The following is a 21,118-nucleotide window of genomic DNA, read 5'->3' as shown; positions in this document are numbered from 1 at the left end:
ATTTAGAGCAGATAAAAACATGAACTTCTGCTGTGTGCAGACTTATATTTCTGTCTGTAGCAAAGTTCAGTGAGATTATTCAGATGCTGGTCAAAAAAGGAAAGAGGATTTCTTTCTAAATCTCATCATCATTATCACAACTTTTGCACTGCCCAAGAAATAACCATCAAATCTTTTTGTTTCTTCTCCTCCTCACAAGTGTGTGGATTTTCTTGCCATGTGACCTGTGCAGACAAGGCTCCTGCAGTATGTCCAATCCCTCCTGAGCAGACTAAGGGACCTTTGGGAATAGATCCCCAGAAAGGCATAGGAACAGCTTATGAAGGACATGTCCGAGTAAGTAGGAGGCAGCTGCGTTTGGGGCACTTACATTAAATTAATTGTTTTCCAGAGCTGCTATTACTTTGAATTTTGGGGGCATAGATTGAATTACATCTTAGGGTAGCACTTTGGAAACTAAGACCTAAATTTTTACAAAGCAACTCTTAGCATTGTCAGCAGTGATCCTCTCACCATCTCTGTTGGTCAATGTGCTTTGGGTTGCTCTTGAGTAGTTCCATCTCTAGAGATCAGATCATCTGTGATCAGCAGGCTCTGTGTTTTTTGAATCTTTCTGCTACTGCTGTCTGTGGTTACTGGTGTGGATATTTGCACAGAAATATTAAAAGATTTACTCAGCAGAGTTTTGGCCTTAATTCTGTGGTCAACATGAGACGAGTTTTTTTCCTCCATGTTTGTTAATACAGCTCTGAATGAACTTGTGAAATGAGAAGAAAGAATCTGTGATGCTATTAATTTATTAAGTAATATATTGTCTGTCTGTCTGTGTTTGTTGGTCTTACTACTCCTGGGCTCTTGCATATGTTGCTTAATGTCATCATTGAATTAAAACTTTCCAGCCCAAGATGGGTAAACTGATTTTTGTGCGGCTTGATTTTTTGATTGCATCTAAACTTACAGAGAATTGATCAGAATTTATTTTTCCAAAGGTCCCAAAGCCAGCTGGAGTAAAGAAAGGTTGGCAGAGAGCGCTGGCAGTGATCTGTGATTTTAAACTCTTCCTGTATGATGTAGCAGAAGGAAAAGCGTCTCAGCCCAGCGTGGTAGTGAGTCAGGTCATAGACATGAGGTAAGCTGCTTGCTGCTGGGGGAGCTTTGCAGAGGCACTGGGAGGTTTTGTTCTGCTTTTCCTTTTTGTCAAATCAGTAAGCAAACTCCAGAGCTTTTATGAAACCTTTTAATCCGTGTTGAAAGGCACTAATTTTCTGGGATAAAAAAAATAAAACAGCAGTTAGCAGTTATTTGGAATTAGCCTGAACGACACTCGTTTGTCCCTATATGGATGTTTAAACTTCCATTACTACATCATGTGCAAAGAGCATCTGTTCAGCTGTGCAGAAGATCTGGAATGAATAAAGAATTAAAAATAACACCATTTTGGGGTTGAATAGAGTTTTGAAAGACATAAAATTTTGTTATAGGGTAAATGTATTACAATTTTTGCTTGAGAAGAGCTGAATAGTTTGTTCCCACTCTCTTCAGTATTACTGAAATACTACCAGCCTCACTGAAGGCTGAGAATATCTAACATAGCAACTAAATAAAGCTCATCTCTGATCTAAGTTAGTTTTCTTAGGAAGCCCCAAACTGCTGAAGGTTATAGCTTCTGGGTGAGTTTGGATTTTTAGGAGAGTTGGAGAGGTTGTTCTTTGTTTGACTTGTTTTTTAAATTGGACTTTTTTCTTGCAAGGTTTTAATTTATACAGATGAAAAAACAGTTACAGAATATCTGAATAGATATATCTCCATCAGCATTTACCAGGAATTAATTATGCAGCATTGAATTTGTGAGTTTTATCTTCAGATACAGATGAAAGAATAATTTTTAAAACCATATTTCAGTGCTGACTTGTTTCCTTCACTAAACAAGGCTATTGAAAGAGTAAAATCCAAACATACAGATTTTGCTCATTAACTCTCTTCCAATTATGTTTATGGTCTCCATAAGGGATGAAGAATTCTCAGTGAGTTCTGTCTTGGCCTCAGATGTCATCCATGCAAATCGGAAAGATATCCCCTGTATCTTTAGGGTGAGTATTACATCCTGGGTTTCACAGGGTGGTGTGTGCTGTGACAGCTTGCCAGTATTTCATTTCCTTGGCAAGTTCTGCCCCTGTGGAATCCATGGCAGAAGCAGCAGTGTGTAGGAATATGGGTTGTATTTTTTCATCTTCACAATAAGACATATTTTCCTCCATTTCTTCTTAGTCATTTGAAATTCTTCTGTTCATCATGACCTTGTACATTTTCATTTCCTCAAGTTGCCCTCTGCTTCTCAATTTAACTCACTGAGTTATTGCTGAAATACTTATTTTTTATACTTTTTTTTTTACGTATGCGTTGGCTATCTGAAAACTCCATTCATCAGGTAGTCAGTATAGAAATTGAGTGCAAAATGCTCATGAAAATTTATGTCTAGTATCTGCTATCAGGATTTTGCCATCACTGGCTTATTCTTATTTTTGTTAGATATTCTGTTAAAGCTTTGACCTCAGTGAAACCTCCTTGATGTCTTATCAGTTCCACTATCATTTCTTTACTGTGCCTTTGTATTTCAGTCATTGTTTTTCCAGTTTTTAGACTGCTCATCACTCAGTGTGCTGAGGGGAGATAAACCTACAAAAGGGGCTTTCCATTGTATCTATAATAGCTGTATCAAATGCATGAAAAGAATCATAGAGAATTCTGTCAGTAAAAGCCATTCGTATTGCATTAAAAATTATTAATGAAATCTGTACTCCTAAAAATACAGAAAACTTTATAAAAATGTTTTTTGGTATGAAATTGCTGTGAGAAACAATTGACTACCTTATTTAGAGCAGACATTCATTAATTATAAAATAAATACCAATGCATTTGAAATAAAGACAACATTTTCTCCGTTCTTCAAAATATTCACATCTGGTTGTCTGCTGTGGGTTCTTGATTAAGATAAGAGTGCTTTCTATTAACTGAAGAGAAATTTTTACTTCCTTAATTCAGACAACTAATTAAAAGGGCATTTACAGGCATCTGATTCCCTTGTAAAAACGATCATGAGGAAATAATTTATCACTTGTGACTTTATGTTTTGATTTTTTTGCAGGTTACAGCCTCCCAGCTCTCTGCATCCAGTAACAAGTGTTCAATCCTGATTCTAGCAGATGGTGAGAATGAAAAAAGCAAGTGGGTGGGCGTGCTGAACGAGTTGCATAGGATCTTGAAGAAGAACAAACTCAAAGACCGCTCAGTCTATGTCCCCAAAGAAGCTTATGACAGCACCTTGCCCCTCATCAAAACAACACAGTCAGCAGCCATCATAGGTATGAAGTTGTTAAGAAGAAAGCTCTAAGAAAAATGGGTGTGCTAAAAGCATGATTTTTTTAGGGGAAAAAAAGTGTTGGATGGTTATCTACTGAATAGTGAGTAATAGTTAGTGGTTTTATCCCATATGGAAACGTGTGTGGGCCCAAGAGAAAAGTGCAAATATCATTTGTCAGATATTTTAAGAGTATTCCCTCTATTCACCCATATTCATAATTACTCACCAATATTCATAATTATGAATAATTTTGACTGAGAATTGGACATTCTTCTTTTGTTACTCTGTAAACATAATTTCCTGACTGGGCAAAATTAGCACTATAGTGTAGGTGTAAATCACTCACTTTAAAATCTGCTGGTGGGACCAGAGAGAAAATTTAAGATCAGAGGTTGAATTTAGTAATTTCAAATACTACTGCATAAAATATGTTATACTCTGATTATGTAAATTATTTCAATATAATAGTATAGTTACTTCAAAGCTGGTGCTAGTCTTAAGTTCTCTGAACAGTTTGTTAAAAATTATGTTTCTAGCCTTTACTTTAACTAACAGGAGAAATGGGAAAAGACTTCTTTTTTCAGAAATTTGAAAGATTGGGAGTTTGCCAATTTTTTTAATACATGAATATATTAGGTTTGGCTTTATATACAATTATTTCAATATATTATAACAATTGTTTCTGTTAATGAGAATTTTAACTATTCTTTATGTGATTCATAAAGTACTTCCAAAGAAAAATAACCTTTTTTTTTTCCTTAATGTCATAGACCATGAAAGAATAGCTCTGGGAAATGAAGAAGGGTTGTTTGTTGTGCATGTCACCAAAGATGGTAAGTAACTAGGAACTGGTAATAATTTCCCTAATACTAAATCATCTTTTTCTTACGCAGTATCTTCTGGTTTCATTGTTCATGATTTACTACATTACCAGCTGGACAGCTCCGTGAGAGACCAAAAAGTGTTCAATGTGCTCTCTGGTTTGGGTGTCCTTTCCAGTAACAAGGTTTTGGAATGCAGTTGAAGTTTTTTTCCCCGTTTTCCCCCAAACTGTCTCAATACTGATTTCAGACCAGGTTGCTCAGGGCTTTGTCCCGCTGGGTGTTGAAAATCCCCAAGGACACAGGTTCCCTGATCTCTCTGGACTGCCAGTTGCACATTACTCTCACAGTGAAACACTTCCTTTGTATATTCAGCAGGAACCTCCCTCATTTGAATTTCCTGCTGTGCACCTCATCAAGAATCATGGATTAAATCCTTTGTGTAACCTCCTCCTTGGTACTGGAGATGAAAACTTCTGTGCAGTACTGCAAGATGTGCTAACAGATTGCCCCAGTTAATTCAACAAATGACATGTTTAATTGTATGTTTCAGCTCTGAGGCTTTTCCTTGAGTCAGTAGTTTTTTGCTATAAACTGTTTTTGAAATGAATACTGAAATAATACAGTTGTTGTTACTGCATCAGATCTGCTTCTCCCATTTCTGATGGGGAAAAGCCAAAGGTTTATCCAGAACTGCCACATCTGGTGTTATTAAAACACAAGTTTTGATTCTGTACTTTTTAATACTGCAGGGAAGCAATAAAGGGGGTTTCTTGGGTGTCATTCTTGTGCCGAGAATGACACAGGAACAGGCGGGAGGCAGTATTGTAGAAAGAGCAAAAGAAGGCTTTATTAATGAGAACCGCGCGGTTTTTAGAGTGATACGATACATTCTGTTTGATTGGCTAGTTAGCAAAAACACCTTCCTCACACGCTGTCCTTGAGAAGAACAGAAAGAGGAAGTAGAAAAACACCACCTGCAGATTGCTTACACTTAACAAGTTATCACATCCTTACAACTCCCTAAAAATTCTCACAAGCCGCTGTGAGAAACGCTTGCCGTTTCTCTCTCTCTGTCCCATGGCATCCACACTTGGGTTTCTTTCCTAGTTCATCTTTACAAATACATGTTATAATCAATTCACACTTCACCATTACTTACTTGAACTGTGTGTGGGGGGGGTGTTTTGATTTTTCTTTCAGAGATTATCCGTGTTGGTGACAACAAGAAGGTTCATCAGATCGAGCTCATCCCGAGCGAGCAGCTCATTGCCGTAATCTCAGGACGGAACCGCCACGTGCGGCTCTTCCCCATGGCCGCCCTGGATGGAAGGGAGACTGACTTCTACAAGCTGGCAGAGACCAAAGGCTGCCAGGCCATCGTTTCTGGACACGTGCGCCACGGAGCCCTCACCTGCCTGTGTGTGGCCATGAAAAGGCAGGTGCTCTGTTACGAACTAAATCAGAGCAAGACGCGCCACAAAAAGATCAAGGAGATCCAGGTGCAGGGGAACGTCCAGTGGATGTCCATCTTCAGCGACCGCCTCTGTGTAGGCTACCAGTCAGGTTTCCTAAAATATCCCCTCCATGGAGAGGGCAGCCCGTACAGCCTGCTCCATCCGGACGACCACACGCTCTCGTTTATCTCACAGCAGCCAACTGATGCCATCTGTGCAGTCGAGATCTCAAATAAAGAATACCTGCTGTGTTTTAGCAGCGTCGGGGTTTACGTCGACTGCCAGGGCCGAAGATCCAGGCAGCAAGAGTTGATGTGGCCTGCAACTCCATCTTCTTGCTGTGAGTTGTGCTGTGTGTGTGTGTCTGAAGTGATCTCTGCTTGTGTTGGTATCCATGGGAGGTGGCGTTCTCGACTAATTACCTGACAGGTTAATGAATGCTGTCAGCCCCTGTCACCATTTTTAATCCAGTCAGAGGGTTTAATCTTCATTTATGCTCGTTTCAGCAGTTCTGGCACTGACCTATGCTTGCTGGAACACAAAGAGGAATCATGAGTCAGGATTTCTGACTCTAAAACAGCCAAAAGCTTCAACGGAGGCTAATGGGAGGTTTATGTATTTGCTACCACCAGTGCTAGACTGTTGTTATTCAAAGTCTTGGAATGTGATTGTACCTTGGTTCCAACTTTCTTCATGCTGAGAGTCATTAGGATCTGGTAGTTTGACTTGCTTTTCTCTAATGGTATTTGTTCCTACTTGCTAGTCTGTTTTGTCTTTTCTTTCTTTATTTGTTCATTCTTTCTTCCTCAGCAGATTTTGTCAACAACCTTGTTTTTCCTCTCCTCTTTCCCTTTCAAAAACTCACTAAGTTTCCCTCCTGTCTCTCTCTCCTCTTCCAAAATGCAATGCATAGGAGGCAACATAAAAAATATATTTCATAACCTTAAGGAAAAATACTATAATTTTTCAAGATTTTCATTTCCACCAAGGTCTGTTAAACATTTATTTCAAAGCTGGGGCTTTATCTCTATGACAGTTTCAAAGGGAAAAAAAACAAACCTGAATGTCTATCTTCTTCTTCTTCTTTTTAAGGTCTTTCTGAATGCACATAAAGATTAGCCAAATCTGCACTCAGAGTACTGAAGAAGCCCAGTTCTGTGTTGATTTTTAGGATAGTCTGCCTTCCTTCCTCACTGTGGCAGCAGTCCAGTCACACTGTAAAGGGGAGCAGTATTTCACCTTGTTTGAGTGAAGGCCCTTCTGAGTGTGGAGGGAGCAACATTTACAGGATGTTTGCCACTTCTGGATTTCAAGCAATCTTATACAATTGATCATTACAGTGGACTCAGACAATGAATTAAATCAAAACAGAAGGTTATGTGATAGATTGAAAAATGTGTGTTTTTCACACATAGTTCATCTTGCCGTTGTTGTTTGTGACAGTTTTTTGATTGCCCAAAATGAAGTGATTTGATGATGATTTCCAACTCAGAATGGAGGTGTATTTTATAGCAAAAGCTGTTACATTTAAGCACAGCTTGGATGCTGTTGTTAGTCTTGGCAGACTGTGGCAGTCTTGTTGCCGACATGGAAATACTGAATTATCCTTTAGAAGTGGTCCCAGTGAAACAAATTTCATCCTGGGGAAATGTGCCAGATAAGTAGCAGAAGACTTCTCCTTACAATCCAGAAAATGAGAAGAGAGAATTGAAGTTAAGGAAAGATGATTTTTATGACTGTGTCATGGTGCTTAGTTCCAAGTGATGCTCATTTAATGCATAGTCCAAAGACTCAGAGCTCGGTTCATTCAACTGGCAGTTATTAAATAGAGCAGGGTATTTTCCTACCACTTAATTTACAATATGTGAGCTCTTATTAAAAATGGGGCTTTTAGGAGGAAAAAAACTTTGAAATACATCAGTATTTGGCAGAGTAAACCATGTCTTACAATTCAGAAAGTAGTTAGGTTTTCAGCAAAGTTAAAAGTCATGGAGGTTGTAAGTTTTTGGGTGGTGCTGGTTTGTCTTTAGAATAAATTTCTTGGTCATTTTTGAGTTCTAGCATATTCTTCGAAGCTTGGTGTTGGATTGTGAAGCACTGGTTTTGTTTTCATAAATAAATATGGTTAAACTGTGAGAAATTGTCTATTTTGGGCCATGTCCAAAAGCAGATGACACAATGCCTCATCATTCCCTCCCAGGTTACAATGCACCATACCTCTCTGTGTACAGTGAAAATGCAATTGATGTCTTCGACGTGAACTCCATGGAGTGGATTCAAACTATTCCTCTCAAAAAGGTAATTTCCCATTTCAGTGTGGGCCAAGGAATACGTCCAGAACCAATACTGCTCATTAAAACTGCTTGTGGGAACATAATTGAATTAAAAGAAGAGCTACTGCAAAGAAACTGATGCATTTTTGTTGGAAATAGAAGAATGTGTTTTTCGTGTGGTTGCACTGGTTTAGATGAATAGTCAGTCTGGAGCATATGGCTATGTTAGAGATACTGTTGTAATAATGAGAGGAATTAATTGGCATTAATTACATATGGCTTCATTGGGACTGATGGTGATTATTACCAGAGAATGGTGGATGTTAAGATAATTACACAGGCCTTCAAAAATCCATCTCCTGCTGCTCCTGAACATGTGGTAGACAGACAGGGTTAGAACATTTTGTTTCAAGCAGTGGAAACACCAAAAACAGGATGATGTCAGTTTGGATCTCTTATCAAAAGGAAGATGTTTCTGAAAACTGACACTTCCTTGGTATTTAGAAGGTGTTTGCTCAGCTGTATTTGGAAAGAAAAGAAAAAAGTCAATTTTTTGTTGTGGTTTAGACTGACTTCAGCTTTGTATCAGGGTCAACACAATTCCTTTACTGGCATTCCAATGACACAGAGCTGCAGGACATTGCTCCTGTGGTCTTGTGTTGGTCATTCAGTCTCTGCATTTCAATTTCCCACGTGCCAGATGCAGACCAGGATATTCAGGCAGTGCTGTGAGGATACATAGTGCAAAGATCAAGGTGCTCAGCTATTAACCATCTTGAAGAGAGACCAACCTGGACTTTTATGGGGAAGTTCTTTCTGGTGTCCAATCTTTGAGTTATTAAACAGTTGGAGCATTTTTTTTTCCCCCTACACAGTAGAATGTGATTTAATACTTTGGTTAATGTTTGGCTCAAGACTTCCCTTTTAATGGATGAAGCTACTTTCAGCAAACAGAATTACTACACTTAGGAGTCTCAAAAATGGTCATTTATTATGAAGAGTCTATTTCTAACACAATTTACAGAGTGTGGAATGCCTCTTTTATGTTGGAAGTCACAAATACCAGTAGGTTTTAGCAGTCTGTGTGTGCTCTTATCAAGCTGCAGAGCATTATTTTGACATGGTACTAACACAAAGTAAAAGCTCAGCTTATTGCTTTGTACATATAATGGAAAAATTGAGTTGATATATGAAGTAGACTTCTAACACAACTATTCATTTAAATGGGAGAAATGGTGTTAAGCCTGTGTCTTGAAGTGGAATTTTAGGCAACCCCCTCTGTACTCATTCTCAAAAAAATAAGAGTTTAAAATTTTTTTGAACTCTTCTTTGTGGCTTTAATGACTTGAAATTGTTACTCTTGAGAGTGTTACAAGGACTGTTTTTCCTTGTTTCAGGTACGACCCTTGAATACAGAAGGATCACTAAACCTTTTAGGCCTGGAGACAGTCAGATTAATATATTTCAAAAACAAAATGGCAGGTAAGTAAAGAGAAGCCAATTTTCATCATTCACATTTTTGTTTAGAAAGAGCATTTGTCTGCATCTGTGCATTGCATAAAGGAATCTCTTAAACATCTGTGTGCTTGTTAACTTGGGAAAAAGCCAAAGCTTATGGATTCCACAGTGATTGCAATGCTGTCTCTTCTCTGAACTTTTTTTGCCTTTTGAATGTTCATTGAAGACTTGAATGAAGACTGGAACTAGAAACTAGAATGACTGGACGCTCCCTCCAAATGTGGGATCACCTGCCAGAACACTACCTAAAAAACCCTGCACAATTAAAACCTTCAGTAGTCATTTTGGCAGCACCAGATTAAAATCAATACTATATTTAACCTTTAATACTATATTTAACAAATGTTTCCCAAGCATTTTAAAGTAATATAGTGTATTCCTAACTTATTATGACTGTGTGCCAGAACTTTAGCTTAAAAAATCTATTTTTGTTACGGGTCTTTCTGACTTTTTTTTTTTTTACTTTCTAGAGCCCATTTCATAAGCATGCTCCTAAGGAATTTCCTTAAACTTTTGTTTAGCCTCTTAGGTGGAGAGGGGGCATGCTCTGTTTCAACAACCAAAAGCTATAAATTTCTGTTAACAACTTTCTGAAAACAGTGGAAATAAACACTCCAGAAAAATGTACTGCTGCTGGCACTGTCTCCGTGCTTATTTCAATTGCCAGCAAATTAGTACGAAAGGAATGGCAGTGGTAGAGAGGAGAAATATGTTGGAAGTATGTCTAGAGAATTTTCAAGTCTAATAAAGACTGAACATTAGAGTTGATCTTAAGGAAAGAAGAGATTTGAGTTCCATACAAAACTGTTTTGTCAGTGAGCAGTGAGCTTATTAAATGTCACTTTAGTTTCCATTTATAGAAAACAAGACAGAACAGTTGCAACATTCATTCAAAGTCACACAGCTGTTGTGTGATTATCATTGTTTTCCTTTTCATGTTTTTAATAAAGATCCCAGATTACACAGATGGAAAAAAATCTTCCCTTTTCCCACAGTTGCATCAAAATACATCGATGTTCAAACACTTCAAAAGCAGTGTTCTCTTTGGAGCAGGGAATGAATGAAAGAGAATCCAGCATTCAGTTTCCAGACAGTTGGCAGAACAAAACTGTTCTAGTGATTTTCAGTGGGAATTTTGAGAAAAGACTCAGATTCCCTTCCTGCCCACCTAAATGTTTATTTCAGAGAATGCATCAGTGGTGTTTTGAGAACATGGGTGTGGCAGCTCGTGTGTGAAGAAGGGTTAAATCTGTTGCTGCATAACAGAGTAGTAGAGAGTGACCAAGGAAACCCATAAACCAAAGAACGCTTGTTCAGCTTTGATGGGGAAGGGGTGGTGTCCAGCACTGGCAGAGCAGTGGTAGAGTGCTGAAACTCAAATTCCATTAGTGGCTGCATCCCCATCTTTGTGCTGGTTTCAGAGGGGGACGAGCTGGTGGTGCCCGAGACGTCAGACAACAGCCGGAAGCAGATGGTGCGGAACATCAACAACAAGCGGCGCTACTCCTTCCGCGTGCCCGAGGAGGAGAGGATGCAGCAGAGGAGGTCTGTATTCCACCTGTACTTGTCCTCTGTCCATGCCTGTAGGTCCTGATGGACGCTGACTGATGCCAGGGTCGTGCTTCATTGTGTGGCTTTCTGGAGTGGCCGTTCAGGTGTTGCTGTCTCTTCTCTACCCTGTCAATGCTCAGTGTTTAACTTGTGTCAACACGGGTTTGGATATGGATATGCACTGGATGCACAATTAGCTGAGATGAATTGTGTGAAAAAGCTGTAATTTGGAATGCATGCCTCCCCGTACTGTATGCAGGTGCATAGGTGTGCACATACACTGTGTATGTATAAAGTTCTCCAATAAACACTTTGCAAAAGGAGATTACTTTGCTAACTATGCATATGGATCAATTACTCTCAGACTCTGGTTCTGCTTTTTTTTTCTGAAGGAGGTTTTCCTCTCAGCAGTATTCCAGGACATCTGTTTCTTTGATTTATAAATTTAACTACATAGAGTTTCTATAAACTCACAAAACTCACCTCTTCAGGGGACATAGGACTGCAGGGTGTATTTCTGATGGGAGTGTTTAGCAGGTTACAAATACTTTCCTAAATGGCAACAAAAACAGGTCTGCACTACTGGCAGTGTTTGCAGAGGATGTTATTGACCATTTGCTGTCACTCCTAGAAGTGACCTGCTGCTGTGCTAAGCCACACTCCGAGAGCTGAGTATTTCACTTTTCTAATTCCTAGCATCTTGCACCATTGGTTGGCTCCCAGTTTGTCTTTCTTTTTGGCCCTAAGGAAAGTAACAACTGTATGCAGTGGAGATAAAATTCCATTTGTTGTTCTTGCCTTTTCTGAGTTGATTGACATTTGGTCTCTTTAAAATTTTTATTTATTCTGAGTTCTGAAATGCATCCTTGCCATTTTGAAGAGCTTTTAATTCTCACCACAGACTGAGAAAGGTACTGCAGTGTTATTTTAATTCTATTTTCATATTTTATACTTCATTTTCATCTCCACTTTGTAATATATCACAAGTAAGTTTGGCTTTTACTCATCTTACAGAGGTTTTTATCTGCTCATTCTGTGAATGTTAGTAACTACTGGGCATGGGCTGTTAAGCTGCAAACAGCATTCTTTTATCCTGGCCACTTGCCCTCTCTTCAAGCTGGAACCTTCTCCACACCAGTACTGACAGCAGGGATTTATCACTGTTAACATGGTTAAATAGAGTCATGGACTCATGGAATTGTTTAGGTTGGAAAAACATGGTTAATTTCCATTTGAAAATAGCTGATAATCAAAGCTGTATGTGTTTTATAAATGCCCATCCTCACCTCAAAGGAAATACCTAAACAAAGTATCTTCTCTTCCAGGGAGATGCTACGTGATCCAGAAATGAGAAATAAGTTAATTTCTAACCCAACTAATTTTAACCACATAGCACATATGGGTCCAGGAGATGGCATACAGATTCTCAAAGACCTCCCAATGGTAAGTACAAAAGGACATGTGAGAGTGACTGACTGCTGCAGAGGATGCAAATAAGTGAGAGAAAAACAAGTGCAATTTTAAGGTGTAATCAGTGAGATATTTCCTATCAGGAACAGTGTAACGAGGGGAATGGAGCTAAAAATGCTCTGCTGTATGTAATAAAATTTAAGCAAGGAGCATGACAAGCATTGAGTAGAGGAGGAGGAGTGCCTAATGCCTCTGGAGTTTTAAGACAGGTTGGCCTCACAGTGTTGATGATAATTTTTATGACCCATATGAAGGTACGAATTTGCCATGATTTGAGCATGTGCTCTTTGTGGGTATGAAAAGAGAAATTCCCTTCTTGGGGAACTGTAGTTCAATTCCTTTTTTCTCCTCCCATCTCTAGCACCAGCTTAGCCTATTTCTTCACAGCCTGTTTTCTGTAGCAATTCAGTAATGTGTACTGCTCATATTTCTTCCCATGCCAAGTATATCTTTCCTGTTCTCTCCAAATTAAGTAATCTCAGTGAAACAGAACTTCTTGCATAAAAACGAACCTTTTAAGTTGAAAAATGGAAAAAGAAAACGTGTAGTAGCATGTGTTCGTTTCCATAAAACCTCATGTGGAGTTTACTGAAATCTGTGATGAGCTAAAGACTAATTAATACTTTGCTCATAAGGAAGTACCATACTGCTTGCTTTGAGCTACCTTGAGCATCTTTTGTGTGTTTATGTGTTCTGTATTGTTCTCTAAGCACATCCACATTGACACAGATGTGATTCAGAAGATGCTAATTAGCACTGTAAGAAAGATGAGATGTTATGATAAAAACAGTTGAAATTTGTTCCAGTAACACCCAGGCATTAGCACAGAACTGCTGTCTAAAATGATCATTGTTACTACTTGGAGTTTGTGCAGAAAGCAGGAATTAGATGCTGAAATTGGGATATTCTGACGCTGAAAAGTGAAAAGGAAACAAAAATAAGACTGGAAAATAAAGCTCAACATGCAGTTGCATGCATTTAGGAGCCTAATCTCTGGTCTTTGGATACTCATTTTACCTCACTTTTGAAGGAAATGGTACTTTTATGTTGCACTTGACTGTAAAGTCTGCACTTTGATTTATTTTAAAACTCATATTAGACACACTTTGAGAAGCCTCTCAATAACAAATATATTTGGTGTAATGAGAAAAAACCAGTACTGTATTGTGTGTATTTTTATAAATGATAATAATTTTTATAAATGAACACATGATGAAGGAGCTGTTTCTAGAAAACATGGCAAATCCAAGAGATGTTGGCAGGTGTGTTTCTCTTACCTGCATACAAGATTGCATGTGTCTAATGTTAGACAGAGAATGATCATTTGCTTCAGAGCAGGATGTAGATCAGAGCCTTTCTTCATTTCTCCATTTCTGGTAAGTTCTTTAAAATATTTGTGGCTCTTCTCAAGCAGAGAAGATAATCTGCTACCTCTGTAGGTAGAGCAGAAGTCATCCTGTGTCACGCCATCAGTAATTGAAAGTTCATGGCGCTCAAAAGCTGCAAGGACTCTTAATTAAGCCCCACATCTGAGAAGTGTAAAACAAAGAGTGATTCTGTCTGTAGGAGGGGATTTTTTACATCATTTCTTCAACACTGTCATCTCTCAATGGCTTTCAGCTTTGAACCCATTCTAATTGCACTTGCCTTGTATTAGCTCACAGGTCCTCTTTCAAGTTAGGACTGGTACTGTGCTATTACCAATCAATGTGATGCTTTGAAAAAATTCATTAGTCTCTTCCCACACTTAAAAGTGATGAGAAGAATTAGAAAATGTGTACAATGTACAGTTGATTCCTGCACTTGTTCCACTGCTGCAGCTTCTTTTAAAAAGTTGTTATTATTAAAACCTCCTTTTTGCAAGTAAGTATCAGTCTTAATGCTGGGAGATGTCGCTGCAAGACAAAGCAAATTTGTTGTGTATTTTTCCATCAGTTCCTTGCAATGTCATGTTGTATTTGTATTCTTAACTTAATTGATACAGAATTGCATCAAGCATGGGACTTGAAAGTGTGTGAATTTGAAAATGTAACTTGAAATTAGGAAATAAATGTTCTGTCAAGAGCAACTTCAGTCCAGGTAGCTTTTTCTTTTCCAACAGCTTCCTGTAAGGTATTTGCCTGGACTGAGTTTCCATTTAATCCATTCCAGACTAAGAAATTTGTTTCTCAGGCACAAAAATATAAGAAAATGAGTTGTGTGGGCATTTGAGTTTTTGTATAGAGTCTAATGTTTTACTGGAAAGAAATTTAGAACCAGAAGGGGGCATGGAAACAAAGGATGTGTCCTGGAGAGTCAGTACATAAGGTAAAAAATAATCATCCAACCCTGTGTAAATCTGTATGGTGGTTCCTTTTCCAGGACATGGAATTATTTCACCGGTTTCATACCTTATTCCCAAAAGGTGAAAAACTGGGGGGTTTCTGTGCTGCTAAGTGTGTGTCCTGATTTTGCAGCTGGAACATCTCCTTTGTATTTTTTAATAGATTAGTGTGGTTCAGAAGAGAAAGTATTTATTTTTAACAAACGTTGGGAAAGATTGCAGCACTTTACTTTGGGAATGCCTGTTCTTGTTTGTGGAAGTGAATGGTAAAATACATTTTTGGGGCTGAGGCTGGGGGTAACAAGCAGTGCAAGGCTAATAGTCTTCTCAAATTCTCTTCCTCCAGCTATTTTAGGTGATACAGCTTCTTTTTTTATGGGGTACTGGAATGCAGAAAGTGCATGAAAGAGTGGAGTGGGACTTTTCATTTCCAGTTTCTTCTGGTTTATTTGAGCACCTTCAGATTTGGCTGGATCTACCAATAGAAAGTTTTCACCCAGCACTGAGCTTTCACAAAAGTCAATATAGTGCTCTATGGGCAAAAGGGTCCTTAGGTATAAATAGGTTTTAATAGAGAATAGATATTTTAATCTCTGTGTTGAATGAGATTGTCACAATCTAAATAGCCAGCTCAGCCCAGCTTTTATCTATCACAAATGGGTGAACTTTATAAAGGAAATGACAGTTTTAGGTATATGTATGTATTTATATTTATTCGTTAATATACACATATTCACTTCATAGATGCAAGGTAATCAGAAAAAAAGGAACCACTTCAGCCCCACTGCCTTTTTTAGGGGAAATGCCAAGGACTGAGAGAAGCAGAGTTAGGATTGGGAGTGATGGCCCTTGATGGGTGGCTGGGCTGTGTCTGTGGGCAGCAGGGGACCTGCACTTGTGCTGCTCTGAGCCTGGCCTGGTGGGTGCAGAGCCTGCTTGCTCTCTGCCCACCACTCTTTTAATGATGTCTTTTAAAAGACCAGCTGTAGAGAGTTTAATTTGTGTTGTAACTGGAATAAAGGGAGTGTTTAAACCCTTTTGCACTATTTGGTGTGTTGAATCAGGTGCCTCTTTGTGTACAACATATCTACCTGTTTGTTTGCCCTTGCTGGTGCAGCCGCATGAGGGAGAAAGAGGCTTTCTCTGAGTGTTGTTTTCCAGTGTTTTCCAGTTTTCTTGGTATGCACCAGACACTCTGATGTGTTTGTGGAAAATGCAGTCTCTTGGCCTAGTCCCACATTGTTCTTTCCATGAACAGACACCTTTGACTTCAGTAGAGCTCTGGTGTTTGGGCAGAACCATGCCCAAGGCTCAGAGAGAGATCAGACTTAGGGGGTTTCAGGCAACTGTAAGTTTGCATCCTTCTTTTCTTCATGGTGAGCATTCATGGTCTGGCTTTGGCACACAAATTTGTGGGCTGCAACACACCAGAAACCAGAAGCTGTTGTTTCCTATTAGCAGGGCAGTAATCAGTTCATATTTGTGTTTTATTGCTGTGGATCTGGGTCATTGTCTTGTTTTGTACAATTTGGAATCGTTCCTGTTAGTGTATCCCCAAACTTATTTGTTTACATGTTTTTCTTCCCTAGCAGCCTGTCACCAATTAACCTGGCCGTACAGTCTGGCCTCCCTTCTGCCCTCTTGTCCCTTGAAGCCACTTTATCGTGGATGCTCCTTTGTAGTGAAGATCTGAAATCTGGAACTGCACTTACTGCAGCACAGACCACCTCTCTGTGTACATCAGATGTACAGGATTGATTTTGCTTTCATATTCTGCATGCCTAAGTATTTTTATATACAAAAGCTGGTCTTGACTGCCATTATATTTGAACATTATGCTTCAGTTTGACCTCATTATACATGAGCCATTCTACTTCCATTCTAGATGATGTGTGAAGCTTTGCTTGTTTCAATTGAGAAACTTTTAGAGTAAATGAATACTTATCTATATTTGGTATTCTTTAAAGAAAATGGGAACCCCATGCATGCATCTAATGGTGGAGTCTATGGAGAAAGTTCCATGGAGTATCATTTTTAAAATGTTGCCATATCGTGGCTTTCTCACATTCATGAATGCTGGCTAAATATTTTCATGATCTGCAGCTGGCCGACCCTCTGCTTTTTAGCTTGTGGTTTTAGACACTGCCATATCTCCCTTATTGGCTTTTAGGAATGTAGCTGGCTTTGCTACCAGCTCTCTGCAGAGAACTCAGCAAAGTCTGCTGTCCTGGACCATTTTGGAATGGTGGCTTCTTGTACTGACATTTAGATGCTGCTGAAGTTATTAAGAACAATTTAATGTATATTATGTCTTATATGCCATAATGTGGTAATTGATGTTTTGGTTAACAGGCAAAGCCTCATAATAACCGTGTGTTTTGAAAAAAAAAAAGTTGGATTTTACCAGCTGAAATGAAGAGAACAGTAACAATAATGTTTGATATAATATGTATTGGGATGTGACTTAATGTTCTTCCAGACTTTAATACGTTCCACATACAAAAAGTAGTGCCTTAGGTTTAGTGGAGGGGTAAGCTATATTTTTACCATATTTTATATTTTAAGTCCTAACATTTCTAATGTTACTCAGAAATACCTGTTTTAAGGAGATGAAATCAGTTGGACGAGGGGAAGAGGAACTTAGAAAGGAGAAAAGGTGTTCTGATTTGCTGGTGTCCATAAGAAACCAGCCCACTGCAGGCTGACTGAGCATGTACAGATGGCACAGGCAGGGAAACCAAGCCTTGAAAATCTCTTCCATTAAATCTGGATTTAGATGACTTTAGATTATGTGTCAGCACATTCCACAGAGAAGAATTAGGAACCGTTCCTGTTTAATTTGCAGGGTTACTTCTCCCCTCTCCTTCTTTACGTCACACTGTGGGAACACACTGCTCAGCTGGCCTATTACAAACATTTGAATTTCCCAGTGCTTTCACACCTTAGGAAGGGCCTGATCCTCTGCAGGGATGGCAGCGCTGGCTCCCCTCGGCACTGTCGGGATTGAGCCAGTGTGGAGCAGGATCGTAAAAACAGGGCAACCCCAACTCTGGGAATGATTGGCATCTGACTCCATTGATTCAGAAAGCTTTATAAAACTATATTACATTATACTACTCTATATTAAAGAGATACTATACTAAAGAAAACTAGTGAGTGTCTCCAGCCAGCCAGGACACAGCATTGAGCCAATTGGCCAAGGAAACAAAATCCCCAGCAGAATCCAATTGACAAATCATTTCAGGTAAACAATCTTCCTAACACATTCCACATGTGCAAAAACAACAGGAGCAGCAAGTAGAGATAAGAATTGTTTTTCTCTTCTTCTCTCTGTGCTTCTCCAGGAAAAAACCTTGAGAGAGAGAATAATGTGTCTCTCTGTTCTGAGAATGTGAATGCCACAGGGCAGGACATGGGCCTTGGCCACCTGTCAGCAGAGAGACTTGTCCCAGTGGTCTGACACTAACCCCTTCACCTTGCCACACAGCCTGTGTCCCCACCCTGTCAAAACACTGTTCCTCCCACTGTTGGAAATACTCTGTGTTTGTTGTATGGGTGATGATTTTAATGGAATCACTAAAATGCATGAATAACAGAAGGAAATCTCTTGACGATCTCTAACTGCTGTGTATGCTCATCTTTTCTTCTCCCCACACCACCTCACCTGTGTTCACCTTCCTTTGTTTGTGTTATGTCTATTTTAGATTGTAAGCTCCTCAAGGCAGGGAACTGATGCTTCTCAACTGTCTGTAAAGCACCTTTTACAACTGTGGTGCTCTTTGAAATATCAAAAAATAATAAATATTAGAATCGATTCCCAATGAGTTAAAAGTTTTATTTGTTTCTAACGTTTTAGCCAACAGCAAGGGCAGCAGGCCCACCAGACTGTGTGTCAGGAAGGTGCTCAGAGGACTGGGGGTGGCAGTGTCAGCCCCTGTGTGCTGACAGCCAGCAGGGTTTGCTGTCTGCTGTCCCTGCTCCGTGTTTCACTGCTCTTGTGGAACTGCTGGTGCCGGTGTAACCTGTACAACCATCCTTCATTGCTTTCTCTCTCTGTTGTCTTTGATAGCAGCGTTCCCCTTATCAGTTCCCTCATCATCACTCCCGTCTGATCTCCTCTCCGAGCAACTTTGAGCACATCTACCACATGACTGTTAATTCAGCTGAAAAATTCCTCTCTTACGATTCCATAAACCCTGCATTTTCCCCGCCTCCACGCTCTGTCCTCGGTACTCCAGACTTTGTCACTCTGAGGGTATGAATGGCTGAGTCAGGTGTTCACTCTACTAACACTGTGTGGTTTTCCTTTTGCCTGGCTATTAACGTGGGAGAAAACCCCTTGTAAGCTGTTCTTTCACCCCTCCGTTTCCTTTTGTCCCAGACAATTTACTTTCTGCTATCAGCTGGGGTCTTCCCACAGCTCTGACAAGAAACAGACACTTCATGACCTTAGAAAAAAAAAATAAGAGTTTGGGGCTGAACCTTTTGCTATGAGAATAAAATTTTTAATCACCAGGAAGGATGTGGGAATTTTGAATGATAAGTTCTCTGTTGCACAGTGTTCATCCTCCAGCCGAGTGCTGTGTACCAGGTTGAATTAGGAAGAGGTTCTGGATCTGTCTGTGTTGGACCAAGCTTTCAGGCTGTTTGTTTATGATGAATTCATGTGGAATGTGAGAATTTGCGCACTGTACTGGACACAGATGGGAAGAGACAGACACAATTAGTGCCTCAAGCAGTTTCTAGGTTAAAGTAAATAAGTAAATTAGAACATGTAGAAACAGGATAAAAATTAAAGATGATGACAACTTGCTGATGTAGATGCTCTTAACCCTGGTAGTTTTAGGAAGAGGATGAGGTAGAATGCTGTTCTGTAGACATCCTTCCAGTTGCAATGTAGATTGGAGGCATGGAAGTGGTCTTCCCTTTTTTCTTGCATTGTGCATCCAGGTCTGCCTACCTGGGGTTTGCTGTGTCCTGTAGAAATACAAACCAAAGTGAAGCAGGCACACAGCTACCTGCAGTGCATCACAGCTGTGTACCATGCTGGGGCCTGCAGCTCTGCCTGGGACAGATAAATCAGGAATAACCTGTAGATAGATGTGTGTGATGCTCTTGTTTGCTCAGGATTTGTGTGGATCCAGGCCATGCCCGTTGCTGTCATGGGAACATTGCTCTTGGTTTCTGGCAAACCTTCACTGCCAGCCTGCTTTGAGTGCCTCTGGGCTGCTGTGCTGGAGCCCTGTCACTGGGAAGGTTTTGGAAACATACCTGCATCCAACACTGGACTGAATTTAAAAATGCAGGAGAAAAGTAAATCTTCTCCTTATGGCTCCAAAACCAATTTGCACAGTTGAGCTTCGACTGGTTGCCTGCATGGTCATGTGTCACTGCTGTGAGTCCCAGTTGTGACAGCCATTAATACACGAGAGGAATGCTCTGTTCAAATGCAAAAAAAAAAAAAAAAATACTGTTAAGTTGAATTGAAAGCTGTTTCTCTCCTAGAGAGTCATTATTGGGTCACTGAAGCCGTGTTTCAGGTCTGGTTGTAACAGGGTTATTTTAATCCAACTGTGCTATAAAATTGTCTGTGTTTAACATGCAGCGATGTATCACCGGACTGTGACCCTCCCTCTACCTTTCCTTTCTCATGTGAGTAGTCTCCCTGGGATGAGTAAGGAATGACCCCTGGTGCTTCAGACAATAACTCTCAATTTTTTATTTAGGAGCATCCTTCATCCTAATGTTGCAGCCTCCTAATATAAACTGGAGGGAAAAAATGTGCAGTGGGCAACCTGGAGTGTGAAAATCCTGCCTTGTTAGCTCCTTAGAGCACTAGAGGTTTAGTCTTGTGTGAGGAAAAGTGTTTGTCTGCTTTGTGGCTTGAGGGTAGAGGTGCTGGAAGCTGTGTGGAAAGCCAGGCTGTGAGTTTGGTTTCATGTCTGTCCATCCTCCTTTGTGTTTGGAGACGTTAGTGTAAGAAAGGTGCCATGGTCCCAGGTAGGATCGGATATTGGAAACCAGGACAGTGTGGAATCCATAGGGGAGTTGAAAAATGACTTGTTAAGGTAGGGTCTGTCATACTATTTCATGGAAGAGTTGAAAGCTGAGTTTGATAGTGTGATGAACAGAGCACTACTTTAAAGCAAAAACAAACCCCAAAACAAGACCAAGCAGCACAATGGACAGGGGAACAGAAGCAGTTACTGTGCTGCAGCTGTCCAGTCAGACCCTGTCCCTCATCCCAGTGCTGGAGAAGGTGCCCAGGGAGCTGGAGCAGAGGCTCTGTAACACTGGCAGTGATTGCACCCACAGCTCCACTCTCCAGCTGGAATGGGATGCTC

General features: G+C 39.9%; 1 protein-coding gene across 10 annotated transcripts in view; it reads left to right on the top strand.

Moving 5' to 3' along the window:
* Positions 1 to 21,118, top strand: part of CDC42BPA (CDC42 binding protein kinase alpha) — a 185,683-nt gene that overhangs the window by 152,518 nt on the left and 12,047 nt on the right. For 5 of the 10 annotated variants that reach the window (XM_041473983.1, XM_041473984.1, XM_041473980.1 and 2 more), the window contains 11 exons: positions 200 to 336; positions 990 to 1,129; positions 2,009 to 2,090; positions 3,146 to 3,362; positions 4,132 to 4,194; positions 5,386 to 5,979; positions 7,840 to 7,937; positions 9,310 to 9,394; positions 10,852 to 10,975; positions 12,307 to 12,424; positions 18,844 to 19,029. In XM_041473983.1, the coding sequence (XP_041329917.1) occupies positions 200 to 336; positions 990 to 1,129; positions 2,009 to 2,090; positions 3,146 to 3,362; positions 4,132 to 4,194; positions 5,386 to 5,979; positions 7,840 to 7,937; positions 9,310 to 9,394; positions 10,852 to 10,975; positions 12,307 to 12,424; positions 18,844 to 19,029 (1,844 nt within the window). Of the gene's footprint in view, positions 1 to 199; positions 337 to 989; positions 1,130 to 2,008; positions 2,091 to 3,145; positions 3,363 to 4,131; positions 4,195 to 5,385; positions 5,980 to 7,839; positions 7,938 to 9,309; positions 9,395 to 10,851; positions 10,976 to 12,306; positions 12,425 to 16,363; positions 18,589 to 18,843; positions 19,030 to 21,118 lie in introns of those variants that run through there. The other 5 variants (XM_041473987.1, XM_041473990.1, XM_041473981.1 and 2 more) reach the window with 4 other exon arrangements.

The sequence above is a fragment of the Pyrgilauda ruficollis genome, unplaced genomic scaffold (assembly GCF_017590135.1).
Source record: "Pyrgilauda ruficollis isolate IOZ18807 unplaced genomic scaffold, ASM1759013v1 scaffold31, whole genome shotgun sequence".
Classification (NCBI taxonomy): Eukaryota; Metazoa; Chordata; class Aves; order Passeriformes; family Passeridae; genus Pyrgilauda; species Pyrgilauda ruficollis.
The sequence above is the reverse complement of the archived record's forward strand: the minus strand, read 5'-3'. Positions and strand labels throughout refer to the sequence as shown.